Source organism: Balaenoptera musculus, chromosome 18, assembly GCF_009873245.2.
Source record: "Balaenoptera musculus isolate JJ_BM4_2016_0621 chromosome 18, mBalMus1.pri.v3, whole genome shotgun sequence".
Taxonomy (NCBI): Eukaryota; Metazoa; Chordata; class Mammalia; order Artiodactyla; family Balaenopteridae; genus Balaenoptera; species Balaenoptera musculus.
Window position 1 is genome coordinate 51,107,097 of NC_045802.1, and position 15,905 is coordinate 51,123,001.

Consider the following 15,905-nt stretch of genomic DNA (forward strand, 5'->3'; position numbering starts at 1 on the left):
AAGTAAAATCAAACATGGGGAAATGAAATCATTCTAGACAAAACAAAAATAAATGTGCCACCTTAAAAAAAACTTTAGGATAAGTATATCTAGAGTTATCGAAGAGATGCAAAAAGGAATAGCATCATTCCAAAGAAGTGAGAAATTATGCAAAAAGATGCTTTTTAAAACTTAGTAAACTGGATAAACTCTAAACTGGAATGGTCAAAGTAATATGAATGAAATGGGAGGTAATACTAAGGCATTCACCCAGAATATAGCAGAAAGGCAAAGAGAAAAAATTTTTTGAAAGAACAGTTAAGAGATAGGGAGATAGAATGATAAGGAGATAATTAAAAATCAATGAACGAGTGAATAAATGAATGAACACACACACACACACACGGAATCCCAGAAGAGAAGAGGAGAAAAGGCAGAAGCAACAAGCAGAGAGATAAAACCTGAAAATTTTTAGAGTTGATGACGTAGGCTGTCAGAGTGAAAATATACTCCAGATAATTAAAGGTAAATGCACAACTAGACACATTAAAATAAAAGAGCAAAACACAAAGATATTCTTAAAATCTACTCATAGAGAAAAGACCAGATGGCCTACGATTAGACTTATTACCCAGAAGAAATCGGTAGGTAGGTACCAGAAGAAATAAAATTTTATCTTCAAAGCTCTTAGAGAAAATATCTATCTATCCAGAATTTTATATCTAGTTAAAGCTCATTCAAGGATGAAGGAATACATTTTCCCACAGACTCTTATTGAAAAATAAAACAAAACAGGCAAAATTCCATATTTAAGAAGAAGGAAACAGATTCAGAGGTAAGGGGAAAATAAAAGAAAAAAATGAGGGGATAAACTGATTTTTTGAGAAGTGAGTAATTCAGCTATCCACTGTTAAAATGACGTTTGTATGTACATGAATATGTGCTAGGAAAAAAGATGAAAGTAAAACTCTAGGCTCCAGTAACAAGGATTCTAAGGAAGCAGTGCCAGATAGATTCTAAGGTCTTTGTCCTATTCATACAAGGAAATAAATTGAAATTTTATTAGAGAAATTTATAGTTGAACATGAGTTTTAAAAACTGAAGGGTAACTGCAAAATAATAGAAGTAAAATCCATCATCTCTAGACCAGCAGAAGAAAAAAAATGAAATTGTAGAAATGTATAAATCTGAGGAAAAGTAGAACAGAAAATGAAACAGGAGAAAGGTATGGTGAACAGAAAACACAAAATATTATAATAGTTCAGTCCAAAGTATAAATAAATCTAGAAATATCAATAATCATAATAAATGAATTCTCAATAAATAATAGAGACCATCAGATTGGCTGATAAAACAAAATCTAACTATACGTACCTTATATAAATCACTTCTAAAACAAAACAACATAGTAAGATCAGAAGATTAAAAATACTACCTAAGGGACTTCCCTGGCAGTCCAGTGGTTAAGACTCCACGCTTCCACAGTGGGCATGGGTTTCATCCCTGGTTGGGGAACTAAGATCCCACAGGCCGCGCAGCGAAAAAAGACAATACTACTTGAAAGAAAGCTGATATAGCATTATTAATATTATTAATGTTAAGTGAAATATATCTTAGGGCAAAAAAGCATTACAAAGGATGAAGGAAACATTACACAATAATAAATTGAATTATCCACAAAGAAGATATAAATCATGAACTGAACATGTGTGCATAAAATATACAACACAACAAATATATATGTTTATGTATACAATATCAAGATAGGACATTTAAACACTTTCAAACTGTAACTGATAGATAAACTAGTAAGACTGTAGAAGATTTGAATAATGTAAGCAACTTGATTTCAAATAAATATACATAAATTTTATATTTTTATAAATATTAGAAGTTTAGATAAATTATGTAATGTGTATCTTGCACTTAACAAATAGAATTACACATATTATTCAAGTACATATGGAATATTTCCAAATATTGGCAGTGTCCTAGGATACAGAAGAAGTCTCATCAAATTACAATGAATCAATAACTCAGACAGAAAAAGACAAATACTGTATGATCTCACTTATATGTAGAATCTAAAAACAAAACACACAAAAAAAACAAAAAAAATGAATTCACAGATACAGAGAGCAGATTGGTGGTTTCTAGAAGAGGGGGGAGGGTGTGGGGAGGGTGCACGAAATGGGTGCAGGTGGTCAAAAGGCACAAACTTCCATTTATAAAATGAATAAGTCATGGGGACATAACATTCAGCACGATGACTATAGTTTAAAATATCATGACATATATTTGAAAGTTGCTAAGAGAGTAGATCTTAAAAGTTTTCATCACAAGAAAAAAATTTGTAAATATGTGTGGTGATGGATGTTAGCTAGATTTATTGTGGTGATCATTTCACAATACATACAAACGTTGAATCATTTTGTTGAACACCTGAAACTAATATAATCTTATATGTCAATTATATTTCAATTTTAAAAGTCAATGAATCAGATTTATATAGACCATGATCTCTAATCACAATGTCATTAAATCAGAAATCAATAGTAAAAGATAATGAAAAGTATATGTATATATATATTCAAACTAAAGTTGTATTTTTAAATTACAAGTGAACTCAAGACATAATCTCAATGAATTTCTAGCCAAACAACCACAAAAGCAGGAGATTCCAAAATTTAAGGGAATCAGCCAAAATATTTAAGGTACATCTTAGCCTTCAGTTTATTTAGTAGCAGGAAGCATTTACATAAAAGTATATTGTAGTAGGCAGTGCTGTACACTAAATATTTCCAGTTCTCCACTGCATACTCCTTTTGCTTTGAAGTTATATGTAACCATGTGACTTGCTTTGGTCAATGAAATGTGAGTAGAAGCAATTTTTGCCACTTTCATGCAGGAGCTTTACGAGCTAGTATGCAGTTGTCCAGGTCCTTTGTTCTTACCTTGACAATGATAGAAGCATGGAGATGGAGCCTACCTTAGCCCAGGTACCTGAGTAAGGATGACAGTCTTCTGACCCCCGCCCTGGCTCTCTTCCTGTGTGTCCACATGTGCAATGCAATAGCATCCTAGGGACAGATTGCCACCATCTCAAGTTAGGTTTCCACAGTTATTCTCTGGATTTCTGTCTTCTACAAGCTGAATTAGTTTAGATCTTTCTTCTTTGAAGCTGCATTTGTAATCTGTTGGTCTCATCACCTACTGAACCTGATCTTTTAAAATTATGTTTTATTGTTTGTTGTTTTCTCTGTTCCCAGGTTTTTAGTAGCATGTGGGAGCTTTCAGACAAGTGTTTTCCATGGACTAATAAAAAGTGCTTACAATTACTGTCAAATAAAGCCTGGAGTCTGAAAATAGAAGCTTTAAACTGGTTATAAAGCTGGAAAACTGTCCAGTAGTTAATTTCCCCCATCCTACCCATTTGCTATTCTTTAGTTCTCAGAGTAAATTCACCTCTGAGATTTTTTACACTTTGTTTTGATGAAGGCAACCACGTCTTTGATAAAGTATTTTCTGTTAATCGACACTTCCTTTCTGAAACTAAACAAACAAACAATATTCCTGAAGATAAGAAGTAAGAACATATCTGTAATCTTGATGACACAATCCTTCAGTGACATGATTATAATCATTGTCTCTGTGCAAAATCTAGGGTGAGCAAAATATTATAGTTGAAACACAGATAACCCCGTTATGATATAATTATTACTATTTTCTGAAAGCTCATTATGTGCACAGACCATGGTTAGGCACTCACTGGAGGTTTGTTTTGAGTAAACCTGCCGCAACTTCTTTGAGGCTGGCTTATAATTTCTAGAATGTGATGATTTGCCCGAGAGAATGCTGCACTATTTTCTGTGAGCTGCCTTCCACTGCCTTTTACTTAGATTCCCATCATGTCCTTGCAGCTATGCCAGTAACTTGAAGGAGAACTAAAATGATCCACTATGATAGGAGGACTTCTAACCCTGCTGTGTCAGACTTTCAAATGATTTCTGACTTTGGTTTGTAACACTTCAGTGTGATCCCAATTTTTTGCAAGGAAGTTTTTTGTAAGAGCTCCGGAAATTATCAAAGAAAAAAGAGCTCTTTTGAATTAAAGAAAGAAAACTCTACCACACTGACTTTTATGATGAGAGAAACATTTGAGGAAAACAAGAAAATAGATTGTTCAAAATCCAAAGGCTTTCAAAAGCTCTAGAGTAGACATCCAGTGTGATGGTAATATAAAGTGCCAATTTTTGCCAGCAAGACTCAAGTCATACCAGATTCATTTTTCTCTTATAAAGTTAAAAAATTGGGGGAAAATTGTAAAGATGCTTATTTTTCAAGGTTTACGTATGATGTTATTTTTTTCAACGTTTAAGTAATCTTACATACTTTCTTTCAAAAAGAGCAGCTTGTTCAAAAATGTCTATTTGTTTTAGTTTAAAAAGTTTCAGATTTTGAAGTAAGTTTCTGAACTTCAAAAAAAATTATTTTTATACTTTTGAAATTTTAAATACATCCAAGATCATCATGGGATCTGTTTAGGTCCAACATAGGCTGTGACTTGGTTCCTTCTGAGTATTCTTAGGAGTGATATTGACATTTGAAGAATCCAAATGGCCAGAAATACAAAACAAAGCAGTGACAGTTTACGCTGTTTTGTCATCCGTACAGAAATAAGCATTGAATGAATAGCCTTTGTACTGTCAGAAATGTTGTACCAGCACCAGCAACTTTGTTGATCTTGGAAACCTACTGTTTTCTGATCTGTGCTTGGTGACTTTTTAAGTTCCAGTAATATTTGCTTGTTAATGAATCAGACTTTGTTCAAGGCATTCTTGGCTATTGATTTTGCATAAGTCAATAGTTTTTATTGATAAACCGTTAAGACCAGAGCAGGGTATTTTGCTAGGTGCTGCCCAAGATCAGAAAAGAGATACAATGAATGAATGAGCTGGGGCTGCCTAGCTTTCAATTCCTGGCTCTGCCACTTCCTGGCTAGGTAACTTTGGGCAGATTGTGTGACTTCCTGTGCCTCAGTTTCCTCATTTATAAAACAGGAGTAATTATAGAAACTACCTCAAAGGGCTGTTTGATGATTAAATGAGTTAATACAAGTAAAGGGCATAGAACAGTTGCTGGCATTTAATAAGCACCAATAGCTATTATTAAGGTAAATTTTTAAAGTTTCGTTTTAATGAGCGTGGTACATGTGTGAGCGATTCATAAAACAAAACAAATTGACCACAGGAGTAAACACTATTGACTAGGAATTAGAGCTGGGTGCGGTATCCTAGTTCTATTGTTGCTTTGATACATCCTATATTCTGTCTGATAAATGAATATCACAATACTCGCCCCAATGCCTCACAGCTTGATAAGGAGAACCAAATGAAATAATGTACACTTTTTTTTTAATTTACTATTTGAACCATTTTTTAAAATTAATTAATTAATTTATTTTTGGCCTCATTGGGTCTTCATTGCTGCGCACGGGCTTTCTCTAGTTGTGGCGAGCGGGGGCTACTCTTTGTTGCGCTGTGCGGGCTTCTCATTGCGGTGGCTTCTCTTGTTGCGGACCACAGGCTCTAGGTGCTCGGGCTTCAGTAGTTGCGGCATGCAGGCTCAGCAGTTGTGGCTCACGGGCTCTAGAGCGCAGGCTCAGTAGTTGTGGTGCACGGGCTTAGTTGCTCTGCGCCATGTGGGATCTTCCCGGACCAGGGCTCGAACCCATGTCCCCTGCATTGGCAGGCGGATTCTTAACCACTGCACCACCAGGGAAGCCCCTAATGTACTCTTTCTACACGAAGTCCTCCAAAAATTTTTAGCCAGAATCAATTGTTCCTTCTTGGGCACTCCCTAAGCTGTTGACTTGTATTTTCGTCATGACACTTAGCACAATGTCTTGAACGATAATCAACTGTTGATATGCTTTTTTCTCCGGCTAGATAAGGTCTTGGTGGTGGAGACATTGTCTTACTCACTTTTAGAAAGTCATCTAGCATTGTGACGAACATAATAGACATGTAATAAGTGTTTATTAAAAAGGGCTCTGACAAGGATACCTTGCCAAATCAGCAGAATTATTATTATTATTATAACTACTCCTATATGTGCCTTTACAGGGCATAATTACATGGGTTGTTGGCCTGAATTCGAGTAGAGCTGGGTGGGGTTTGAATGGAGCAACCCACACAGGGAATTATTTACATAAATTCTGGCTTCATATATTTTTGCTTTCTCTTTGCATTACTCCCTTACACTAAAATCCACACATTAATGCAGCAAGTATTCTTATAGCTTTTAATTGGGTCAGATGTGAATTATTATGGAGTCTGCAAAAAGCTTTCTAATCCTCCCATGTTGTTACCATATGACAAATGAGGCTTATAGAAGTAACTGATTAGGTTCTTGTCTAAATTTCAGCTAGAACTTGGGATTTATTTATCCATGTATTCTTAAAAAAAATTTCAATGTGTTTTTGCTATGTGCTAGACACTTGCTAGGCACTGGACAAAGGCAGTGGGGATCCACAGTATTCAAGGCAAGTATGTTGTATGGATAAACAGGAATCTCAACTAAGAGGCCAAAAAAAACCAAAACCCAAAACAAAACAAAACCAAACAAACAAAAACAAATGCTGTGGTTCCTCTGAATGAATTTGAAAACAGAGCTGGGGATCTTTGATCTTAGTTTAACACATTAGTGATTTTTTCTTTTTGTGGTAATTGGATCTATCAACTTGAATGAAGGTAGTGGTCATATTAGGGTATGTCTATTGCAGTGATGGAAAATCTGCATTTAAAACATATGGGGCTTACTCTTAAGAGGAATTTCACTCTAAGACAAAGGGATAAAGAGAAGAGTGGTTGGGCCACTAGAAACTGTGCTAAGAATTATTGTCATTTTCAAGACTGAACTTGAGCAAGTAACCTAACCTTGTTAGCTTAACTGTAAAACTGGGATAATAACAGACTGTTCCTAGATTTCCTTGGAGAATTAGATTTACAAACTCAGGAAGAAACTATGCTGTCTTCCCAATTTTGTGGATGGATCAATTTGACGTCCATAGATACTATTAGAGGTATATGTGAAAAATACAAATCAATTATTTTCTCTCTTGAAATTCACTAGAGCGACCCAGCAACCATAGTTTTGAAGTGTAAGGAATGAGGAGCACTGGAGAAATATGTATTTCTTTATCTGATTTTGCATGTGTGATATATGGATATTTCTCATCAATTTATGGTGTTTCAAATGTATCCTTAAAGCATAAATTTTTTAATGAGACATTTTTATTTTCCATATCTTCTTTGTAAACCTCTGAAATCACCTCATGTATTTCATTTAAAACAAAAATATTTTAAAATTGAGAAGCTATGCATGCAGTTTCTTTCAAAACACAAAGCTTACAAATTTGCATCAAAATAAAAAATCAGGACTGCTTAATTGAAACCTTGACACCATCAACCTCTTTAATTATGTGTTAAAGAGACAGGCATCCTGGGGATACCAACTTAAAATCAGGGTACATTTTGAGTGTTTCTGTTGTGTGTACATATGTAATTCACAGAAGGGGAAAAAAGAGGTGCTGACATAGGAAAGAAAGAGATGATTTAAAATTTCTCTAGACATGAATCCTTTCACAGGTTAAACACAGTTAGGAAGAGGGCAAATTTGTCTTTTCAGAAGAAGAACGCAGAATAGAAATTTAGGATAAAATGTTTCACCTCTTTGCTAGGTCTAAATTTCAGTGAATGCTCTCTTTTGAAACAACAAAGATTGTTTACAATACTAATTGTTACTTAGAAAACACAGTTCTAAGGCTTGACTACTGGTTGCTTGGATGTATTCTATAGACCCTACTGAGTAAATGGAGGAGAAGCTGGATGTTTACTATAAATTTCGCAGTAAAATGACTGCTTTTCTTTACGTCTTAATTCTTGCTGTCTTCGCTCTTCTGTGCCTGTTCCCGATTTCTTTTGCTAACGTGGAACCCAGCAGCTCTTTGTTCTCATTGTGTCTGTTGTCTCCCTTTCTTTGTGTTGCAGTGATACTGCTACCCACATCTGCCACTGAGCATGCGGAAAATCCTTCAATAGATTCTTTACTTAGGACTTTCAGTAGTATTACTCCACTTCTCCAGGTTTTAGTAATAACCAGAATATCTAGAAGACAGACTGAAACTTGGAAAGGTGATGGGTGATACAGGTGGTTAGGTGGTGGTCTAGCAAGCTGGGACACCAGATAGGAAGGCTCAGGGTAGTTATCAGACATATTTATCTAATTTACGGAAGATCTCACCAAGCAACTTAAATGCAGATCACCCACCCTACACACAGAAGTTGGAGATATAGATTGACAACTGACAAGACACAAGTGTTTCTGAGCAGGAAGGCACAGAGCTGTATCTAAAACCAACGGATACAATAACCAGTTCCAGAGGGATGTGGTACATTGTCACAAAGATTGGTATGTAAAGTCCCAGAGCAGGGACCTTCACTAGATAGTATATCATCTGAGGATGAGAACCAGTTGTGTGGAAGTTTCTCATAATAAAATCTCAGACTTTTCTCTGTGATAAACACCCCAAAATGCTACATCAATATCAATTGAATGAAAAGACTCAATTCTTCTGCTTAAGCCACCCCCTCACCCCGCTTTTACAAGCAGATCTACCAATAATTTCCAGAAGGTGTAAGAAAAGTCAAGTTTGCAGGTGAGATTGGGGGCATTGGGGTCGGACCTCTGAGGTTTTCTCTTTTTCTTCCCCAACCTCACGCCAGCAAGTCTGACCTAATAGCTTGTAAATTATTTAACAGATGGAACACCATTCAACTTTACTCATGTTTCTCCCATAATGATTTTTGCCTGTTTTGTTCACTTGAATGCATGGCCAGCTCTTCGAATGGTATCTGGCACAGAGTTAGGTGCTCAAAGATCTTTTGTTTAATGAATGTATATAATATAAAAATGCTTTTCTTTTATTGCGGCAAACATTGGTGGTAATACAATAGTTCAAACCGGACAGTTTTAGAATAAACTGAACACTTGGCTCTTTAGTGGGGGGGACGCCACTCTTCCCCCTCTTAGTGAGAGGGAGATTTTCTTTCTCCTCGGCCTCTTCTCTCCCACCATTTTGTTTTTGTATTACCAATCAAGGGATTAATAGCATCACCTCAAAGCCTTTCCGTTCCACATTTTTACTTTTTGGTTCTTAAGATACCGTTTCCCGGCCCTTTGGTTTTCTATAGGTTTAACTAGCTAGTGGCTGGTAGACGATACGGTTAAGCCCAAGTGCTCTTGGAAGGTAGCAAACCGGCGGGCAAACGCTGCCCTCCTGCAGGGCAGGCACCTGCTGCGGCTGCTTTTTCTGGAACCCCGCCCCTGGCTCCGAAGTCAGCTCAGTTCGCTCCCTCCCCCGCGGCGGGAGGAAGTGCCGGTGGCGGGAAAGTTCAGGCCAGGTCCAATCAGGCACCTGGGATTGGGTAGCGCGGCCGGGGGCGGTGGCCCCAGGACCCCAGCCCGCGCTCCCGGCCCCGCCCCTCGGGAACGCCTCGCCCCCCGGCTGGTCCAACACCCCAGCCCCGCCCACCCGGCGCCCGCGCCCCGCCCCGCCCGGGGGCCGCGGCTAAAACCCGGAGCCGCCGCGGCGCCCAAGGGACTGGAGGGAGGCTCTGAGCATGTGCAGAGCAGCGCGGCGGCGGCTGCCTCGGCGAGAGGCAGCGGCTCGGTGCTGATGCGAACAGCCGCCTCGGCCTCTGCCCCAGCGTAGTCGGCCCCCGGGCCGGGGCGGCAGGGAAGGAACCGTAGCCTCCCCGCGGCCCGAGGAGCCGGCGCGTCGGCGCGCACCCCGCCCCGCCCCCCCTCGGCGGCCGCGGCGCCCTCGGGGACCACGATGATGGCGGAGCAGGTGAAATGCGCCTCGGCGGGGGGCGGCTCCGGAGCGGGCTCCGGGCCGGTGGTGAACGCGGAGCTGGAGGTGAAGAAGCTGCAGGAGCTGGTGCGCAAGCTGGAGAAGCAGAACGAGCAGCTGCGGAGCCGGGCGGCCAGCGCGGCCGCCGCACCGCACCTGCTGCTGCTGCCGCCGCCGCCCCCCGCCGCGCCGCCCCCCGCCGGGGCCTGCAGCCCGTTGGCTCCGCGGAGCCCCCCCGGCCGCCGCTGCCGCCGCCTCGGGGGGACTGGGGCTGGGGCTGGCGTTGGGCGCTGGGGGCGGAGGCGGGGGCGGCAGCGGCGGCTCTGGCCCCGCGTTCCCGGGGACCTACTGCCTGCCCGGCCCGGCGCCCTCCCTGCTCTGCAGCCTGGCGCAGCCCCCCGAGGCGCCCTTCGTCTACTTCAAGCCGGCGGCGGGCTTCTTCGGCGCGGGCGGCTGCGGCCCGGAACCGGGGGGCGCGGGGACACCTCCCGGGGCCGCCGCCGCGCCGCCCTCGCCGCCCCCCACGCTGCTGGACGAGGTGGAGCCGCTGGACCTGGAGAGCGTGGCCGCCTGGCGGGACGAGGACGACTGCACCTGGTATTGCCGAGCTCCGCTCCCTCCCTCGGGACCCTCGCCTGCGACGCCCGGGGAGGGCGAGGGCTGGAAGGAAGAGGGGCACCTCAGCCACTGCCCCCAGACGGGGTGACCTGGCAGGTGCCGAGCCGGGCGATGAGAGGAGGCTGTGGAAAAATAGGGTGGAAACCTATTTTGTTACAGCTCAGGCCGACCCATGTGGGGATGAACTGGTCCTTTTCCTCTCCTTGTGTTGTCGTCTTTGCTGACGATTGGGTGCCAAGCTCCTCGTTAGCATTAACTGCAAAATCCATGCTATCTTGTCTTTTTGTCGCTCAGTCGTGCTCTTTTTCCTCAGTCTTTTTTGGGAGTGACGGGGGATGGGTAGGGGTTGGCCTCCATCTGCGACTGTTACCGTGTTGTCCTCGCAAACCAAGGCCGGACAGGATTTGCGTGCTGTCCCTGCCTCCTCGGCACCCCAAGCCGCCTAGTGATGCATCTCTCCTTAAGAGATTCGTTCTTACTGTTTGAGTTGTGCAGTGGTTTGTCCTCATTCGCTGCATCTTCTTTGATAGCTTCTCTCTTCAGAAACAGGCTCGCTTTTTCCAGTGTGCTGACCTCACTGGCTTTCCCATCAGTAACGGCGTAAAAAAAAACAATGAAGGCTTTTCGGGGAATGGAGTGAGCAGCTTGCAGGCACTCTGTTACCTAGGACCCAGGGAACTGGCTTTAATTTAAAAAACTGGTGATTGAAGAAAAGTGAGATTAGAGAAACTTTGTTTTTATTTTTTAGAAACTTGAGGTTGGTTAGCAGAAAACTTGAGGCTGGCAGCATTTATCCAGTTGAAATCTGGTTAGCTCTGTCTGCTTTCCATCAATGAGTACCTTGTGGGGTTGGGGGGAGAGGGGGGTTCTGATTCTTTTATTTGTTTTTAATGGTGCTTGCTCATGGGGTAGCAGTCACTTCATGACTTCTTTTGGTTGGTTCACATGTTTTCCTCAGTCATTAGAGGTAGTGTGATGTGGTCAGATGAATAGAAGCTTCAGATCAGGTGGGACTTAGGTTCACGCAGGGAGAATGAACAGCATTCACCTCGACCTAGCAGTAGCATGAAGAGTAATTGTAGTTCTTTTAATCTTAGGTCCTCTTCCTGTTTTCCAAGCTGGGTCTTCCTCACTTTCTTTGTGTTTACGTTGAGTGATTGCTCAGGAGGGAGTGGGAGATGGAGAACCTTGCTGGTTTCCCATTGGGAACTGTGGTGGCCCTTTTCTCTTGCACTTTTTTATGTTGAGAACTCTGTTAAGTACACTAATTGGTTTGATTCTGAGAATCAAAATAAAGGGAGCTATAATAAGGCATAGTCATCCTTCTACTTAGTACTTTTCGGCAACTGGGCAGGTAACTCAGGTGGTAAAAATCAAAACAACTCGCCACTTTCTGGAACTTTAAGCCATTCTTTAAGCCACTCTAAAGTACAGGCTGTGTTGTGATCTCAGATTCAGCCTGAATATGGTACCGGAAAATGCTCTCCTGATGGTGCTTAGGTTGTTACTAATAACTGTAAGCCCTTATGCCACTTTCAAATTATTTTAGATTGATTTAGTCCCCACTTGGCCTTTTCTGGAGATGCGTACTTAAATAATAGAAGGAAACTTGCTGTATTTTGGATGAGGATCAATCCTGTGCTTTAAAACTGTTAGCACTTTAAAATTTATCATGATACACTTACTATTTTATAGGTGTATTAGGTTTGTGCGAGTACATACACAGTGAATATAGTTGTAATATTTTCTTTTATTAAATGGATTTCTACCATATTTAGTTATCCTCCAACTATTGCTAGTATTTTGATATCTTAGGCTTTCCTTTTGTAGTTATTTTTTGTCAAAACACCATTAAAATAACTAAAAAATATCACCAACTTGGTGAGATTAGCCTAGTAGCACTTCAGATGGTTTGAAGCAAATCTAACCAGGTTTGATTTGCAGCAGGTTCTACTAATTTCACTCATCAAGTATATCTGTGAATGACTAAATCAATGCCTTGACACCTTACAGATGTTTCTATAGACAAATGGCACACTGTTTATACAGTATCTTCCTCAAAACAAACCCAGGGTTAGAATCCCAGGTGGAAAAACAGGGAGGGATCATTAATCTTAGTGGAATGGCCTTAAAATTTTTGTAAGGTCACCTGATTTATAGAAAACTTTCTATCAGAGCATTTTTACACATTGAAATATATTTGTATTGCAGTACTTGGCCTGTTTGTTCATCAACAGTCAACAGGGTTTAATTTTCAAAGCTAAACCCACTTGTTAATGCTTGCAGAGCCTTCTGATGTTCCTTCATCACTGCACACCGCGTGTCCCTGCCTGGTGCCGTCATCAATAGAGTGCTTTTCATTTGGCTTCCCTGATATGTTTGCAGGAAAGCTACTTATTTTTATCTTCCCTGTTTATTAAGAAACAACTGAAGTGGATAATATGTACCTGATTATTTTAAATTATTTAAAATATTTTAAAGTAAGTTACACATTTTCATTGTAAAAGACAGAACACAGAAGTGAATATAAAGTCACAAAAGTCTTCCCTCTTGTCCTCAATTTACTATGACTCAGAGTTAACCCTGTTAACCTTCCATAGATCCTTCAAGGTAAAAACATAGTTATACAAATCAGTATGCAAATATATACACATCAGTTTTTTTACACTTACCTTTCATTGGACACATCTTGGACATCTTTGTTTCCCTGTAACAGTTGCATCATCGTTAACAGTAACTTGGTCCTTAATAATGTTACTTTAACTGTATCACCTACAATTTTTCATACATTTTTATCATGATTTCATCCTAATGGGTTAAACAAAATTAATAATTTATTTAGAATAGCACTTCCTGCTAAAATGTCAGATCCTTAGGAAGGAAAGTTCACAAATGTAGGTTAATCATTGAATATTTTAGAAGTTCTTTCATGTAAGTCTGTTTTTACTAATACAATCTTAGAATGTACAGCCTGGACAGCACTTGGCTCAAGAGTTATGTGTGAAAGAAAAAAGTGAATAATAGAAGAGTATTTGCTTGATGATAGTTCATTAGTTAATGAATGATCAGTCAGGTCTCATAGGCCTTTTTTCCAAACAATTATTTAGCCTATAAGTTTCTTCTGTTTATTGAAAAAAAAAAACAAAACTGTGATGTAAGAAGAATGATGTGTTCTGCTTTCTGTTTTGATGAAAAGCTTTGAAACAAAACAATTGTCTTATATCTTCAAATATTTATCTTAGTTGAATTTAAAGTATGTAATTTTGCCTTGATACAATCTGGTTATCTTAGCACAGTGCTGCTAAAATTCAATGTCTCAGAAAATTAAAGTTGACTTTGGTTTCAGAACCTTCATTCTTAAGTCCAGTTATTATAATCCCATAGTAAACTTCACATCCTGCTGTATCAGTTCTTCCATTATCTTACTACTAATTTGACAGCCTTAGCTTTCCAGGAGACCGTAGGCCAGAAAGTACAGGGGAGAAACCAAGTATCAGGAGCAAATTAAAAAAGTTCAAAAGCACTAAAGTCCTGATGCATATGTGGGACATGGTGTGACTGGATGATTTGCCAGTCTGTACAGAAGGGTGTTTTAAATGTCTCTGTCCCAGTGTTACCAGGCTGAGAAGCACTAGGCTAAGAAGAACCAGGGTACAAGGAGAGGGAATCAGATGGGTATGAAGTGGCAATGGGAGCAGTAAATCATTAACTGCATACTAGACCTTTCTGTGACCTGTTTCTGCTCCCTAATTTCAGTGTTAAGCGCCAAGGAGAAATAACTTATGTAAACTTCTTCAGTTATTTACTGAAAGAATTGACTAAAATTTAAACTTATTTATATGGATTCAGAAGTGTTTGCGCCACTGATGTTTTTTCCTCCAAGCATGGTTGTGACCCATTAATAGGTTATAAAGTCAATTTAGTGGACTGACTCAGTATGATTTTTTATGAAGTTCAGTGGAATATAAAATCAGGATCAGAATACATTGTATCTTATAATACAAACGTGTCTTGATTAAACTTATTTCAGTTTTATGTGTATATGTCCTGGGTTGAAATAGCTAATGCATTTGTGCCTTATGGCTAAAGTTAGAATAACTCCAATTTGTACTGTTCAAAGCAAAACGGACTTGGAGAAAACAGGTAGAAGAGCACGGCTCCCTGAAGATAGCGTAGTGCTGGGGTAAATCAGGACCTGCTCACCTCAACCAGAAGACGAGTCTATATTCAGACAATGCCAAGATTAAAACATGCCAACTGGTATAAAATACAGCTATTAAAGGAGGTGTTTATTTTTAAAGGAGATGTGGCAGGGATTTTAACTTGCCCAACTGGAAAAGACAGGAGAAAAGTTCTTTTTTTTTTTTAAACATCTTTATTGGAATATAATTGCTTTACAATGGTGTGTTAGTTTCTGCTCTATAACAAAGTGAGTCAGCTATATGTATACATATATCCCCATATCTCCTCCCTCCCATGCCTCCCTCCCACCCTCCCTATCCCACCCCTCTAGGTGGTCACAAAGCACCAGCACCGAGCTGATCTCCCTGTGCTATGCGGCTGCTTCCCACTAGCTATCTATTTTCCATTTGGTAGTATATATTAGTCCATGCCACTCTAGAAGAAAACTTCTTAATGATACAAGGGGAAAATGGTGATATCTACAAATTAAGGAAAATTTAATGAATGAGATATTCATCTTCCATGTGTAACACCAAGACCCTGGACAGCTGGCCAAAGTCATTGCCAATTTTTCATCAAAGCTGTTGAACACCTTGTACTATACATATGGCACAGCTAAATTAGACCACCTAAGCTGCTTTTTGCATAATTGATTTTCAGTGGAAAGACCAGAGGGTGCTTCACTTTCTGACAATGCTGATCGAAAATGCGCAGTGTTTTCTAGGAACAAGTGGAGTTGACTGAAGTCTATGCTGATGCGTCTTTCAAATGAGTAAATTTGAAACACTGCAGTGAGACACTGAAATAGAGTTCAGATATAAATGTGGAGGGAGGGGGAAGAGTCTGCTATAGGACCTTCAGTAACTAAAATTTGGACTTAATGTGTCCTTTTAAATAGCTTACTGGGGGTAAGTTTCTTTTGCAGGGGCTAACCAGCTTGACCCTAGCACATGCTAGTGAATCTAAGCTGACTAAGATTGATTGATTGTGCTAATCAGTGCTGGTGTTTTACCTTTCCTTAAAATAAAACTTATGGTGATTTAAGGCTCTCAAAATGGCTTGTTTGAAAATTGACTCATATTACTTTTCAGTGACAGGTCTATGATTTACATATACAGTAAGTACCCTACAAACGAAACTTCAAGTTGTGAGCTTTCAAAGATGCGAATGTGTGTTCACATGTCCAATCGCGTAAGTTAGTTCACTTGTC

The 15,905-nt window shown here is 40.1% G+C and overlaps 1 protein-coding gene across 1 annotated transcript in view; it reads left to right on the plus strand.

Annotated features, from left to right (window-relative positions):
- The first annotated feature begins 9,645 nt into the window (after positions 1–9,645).
- The window catches only part of SLAIN1 (SLAIN motif family member 1), a 53,830-nt gene continuing 47,570 nt past the window's right edge, over positions 9,646–15,905 (plus strand). Inside the window, 2 exon segments of the mRNA XM_036831983.1 lie at positions 9,646–10,131; positions 10,133–10,492. Of these exon segments, the coding sequence (XP_036687878.1) occupies positions 9,878–10,131; positions 10,133–10,492 (614 nt within the window). The 5' untranslated portion in view covers positions 9,646–9,877.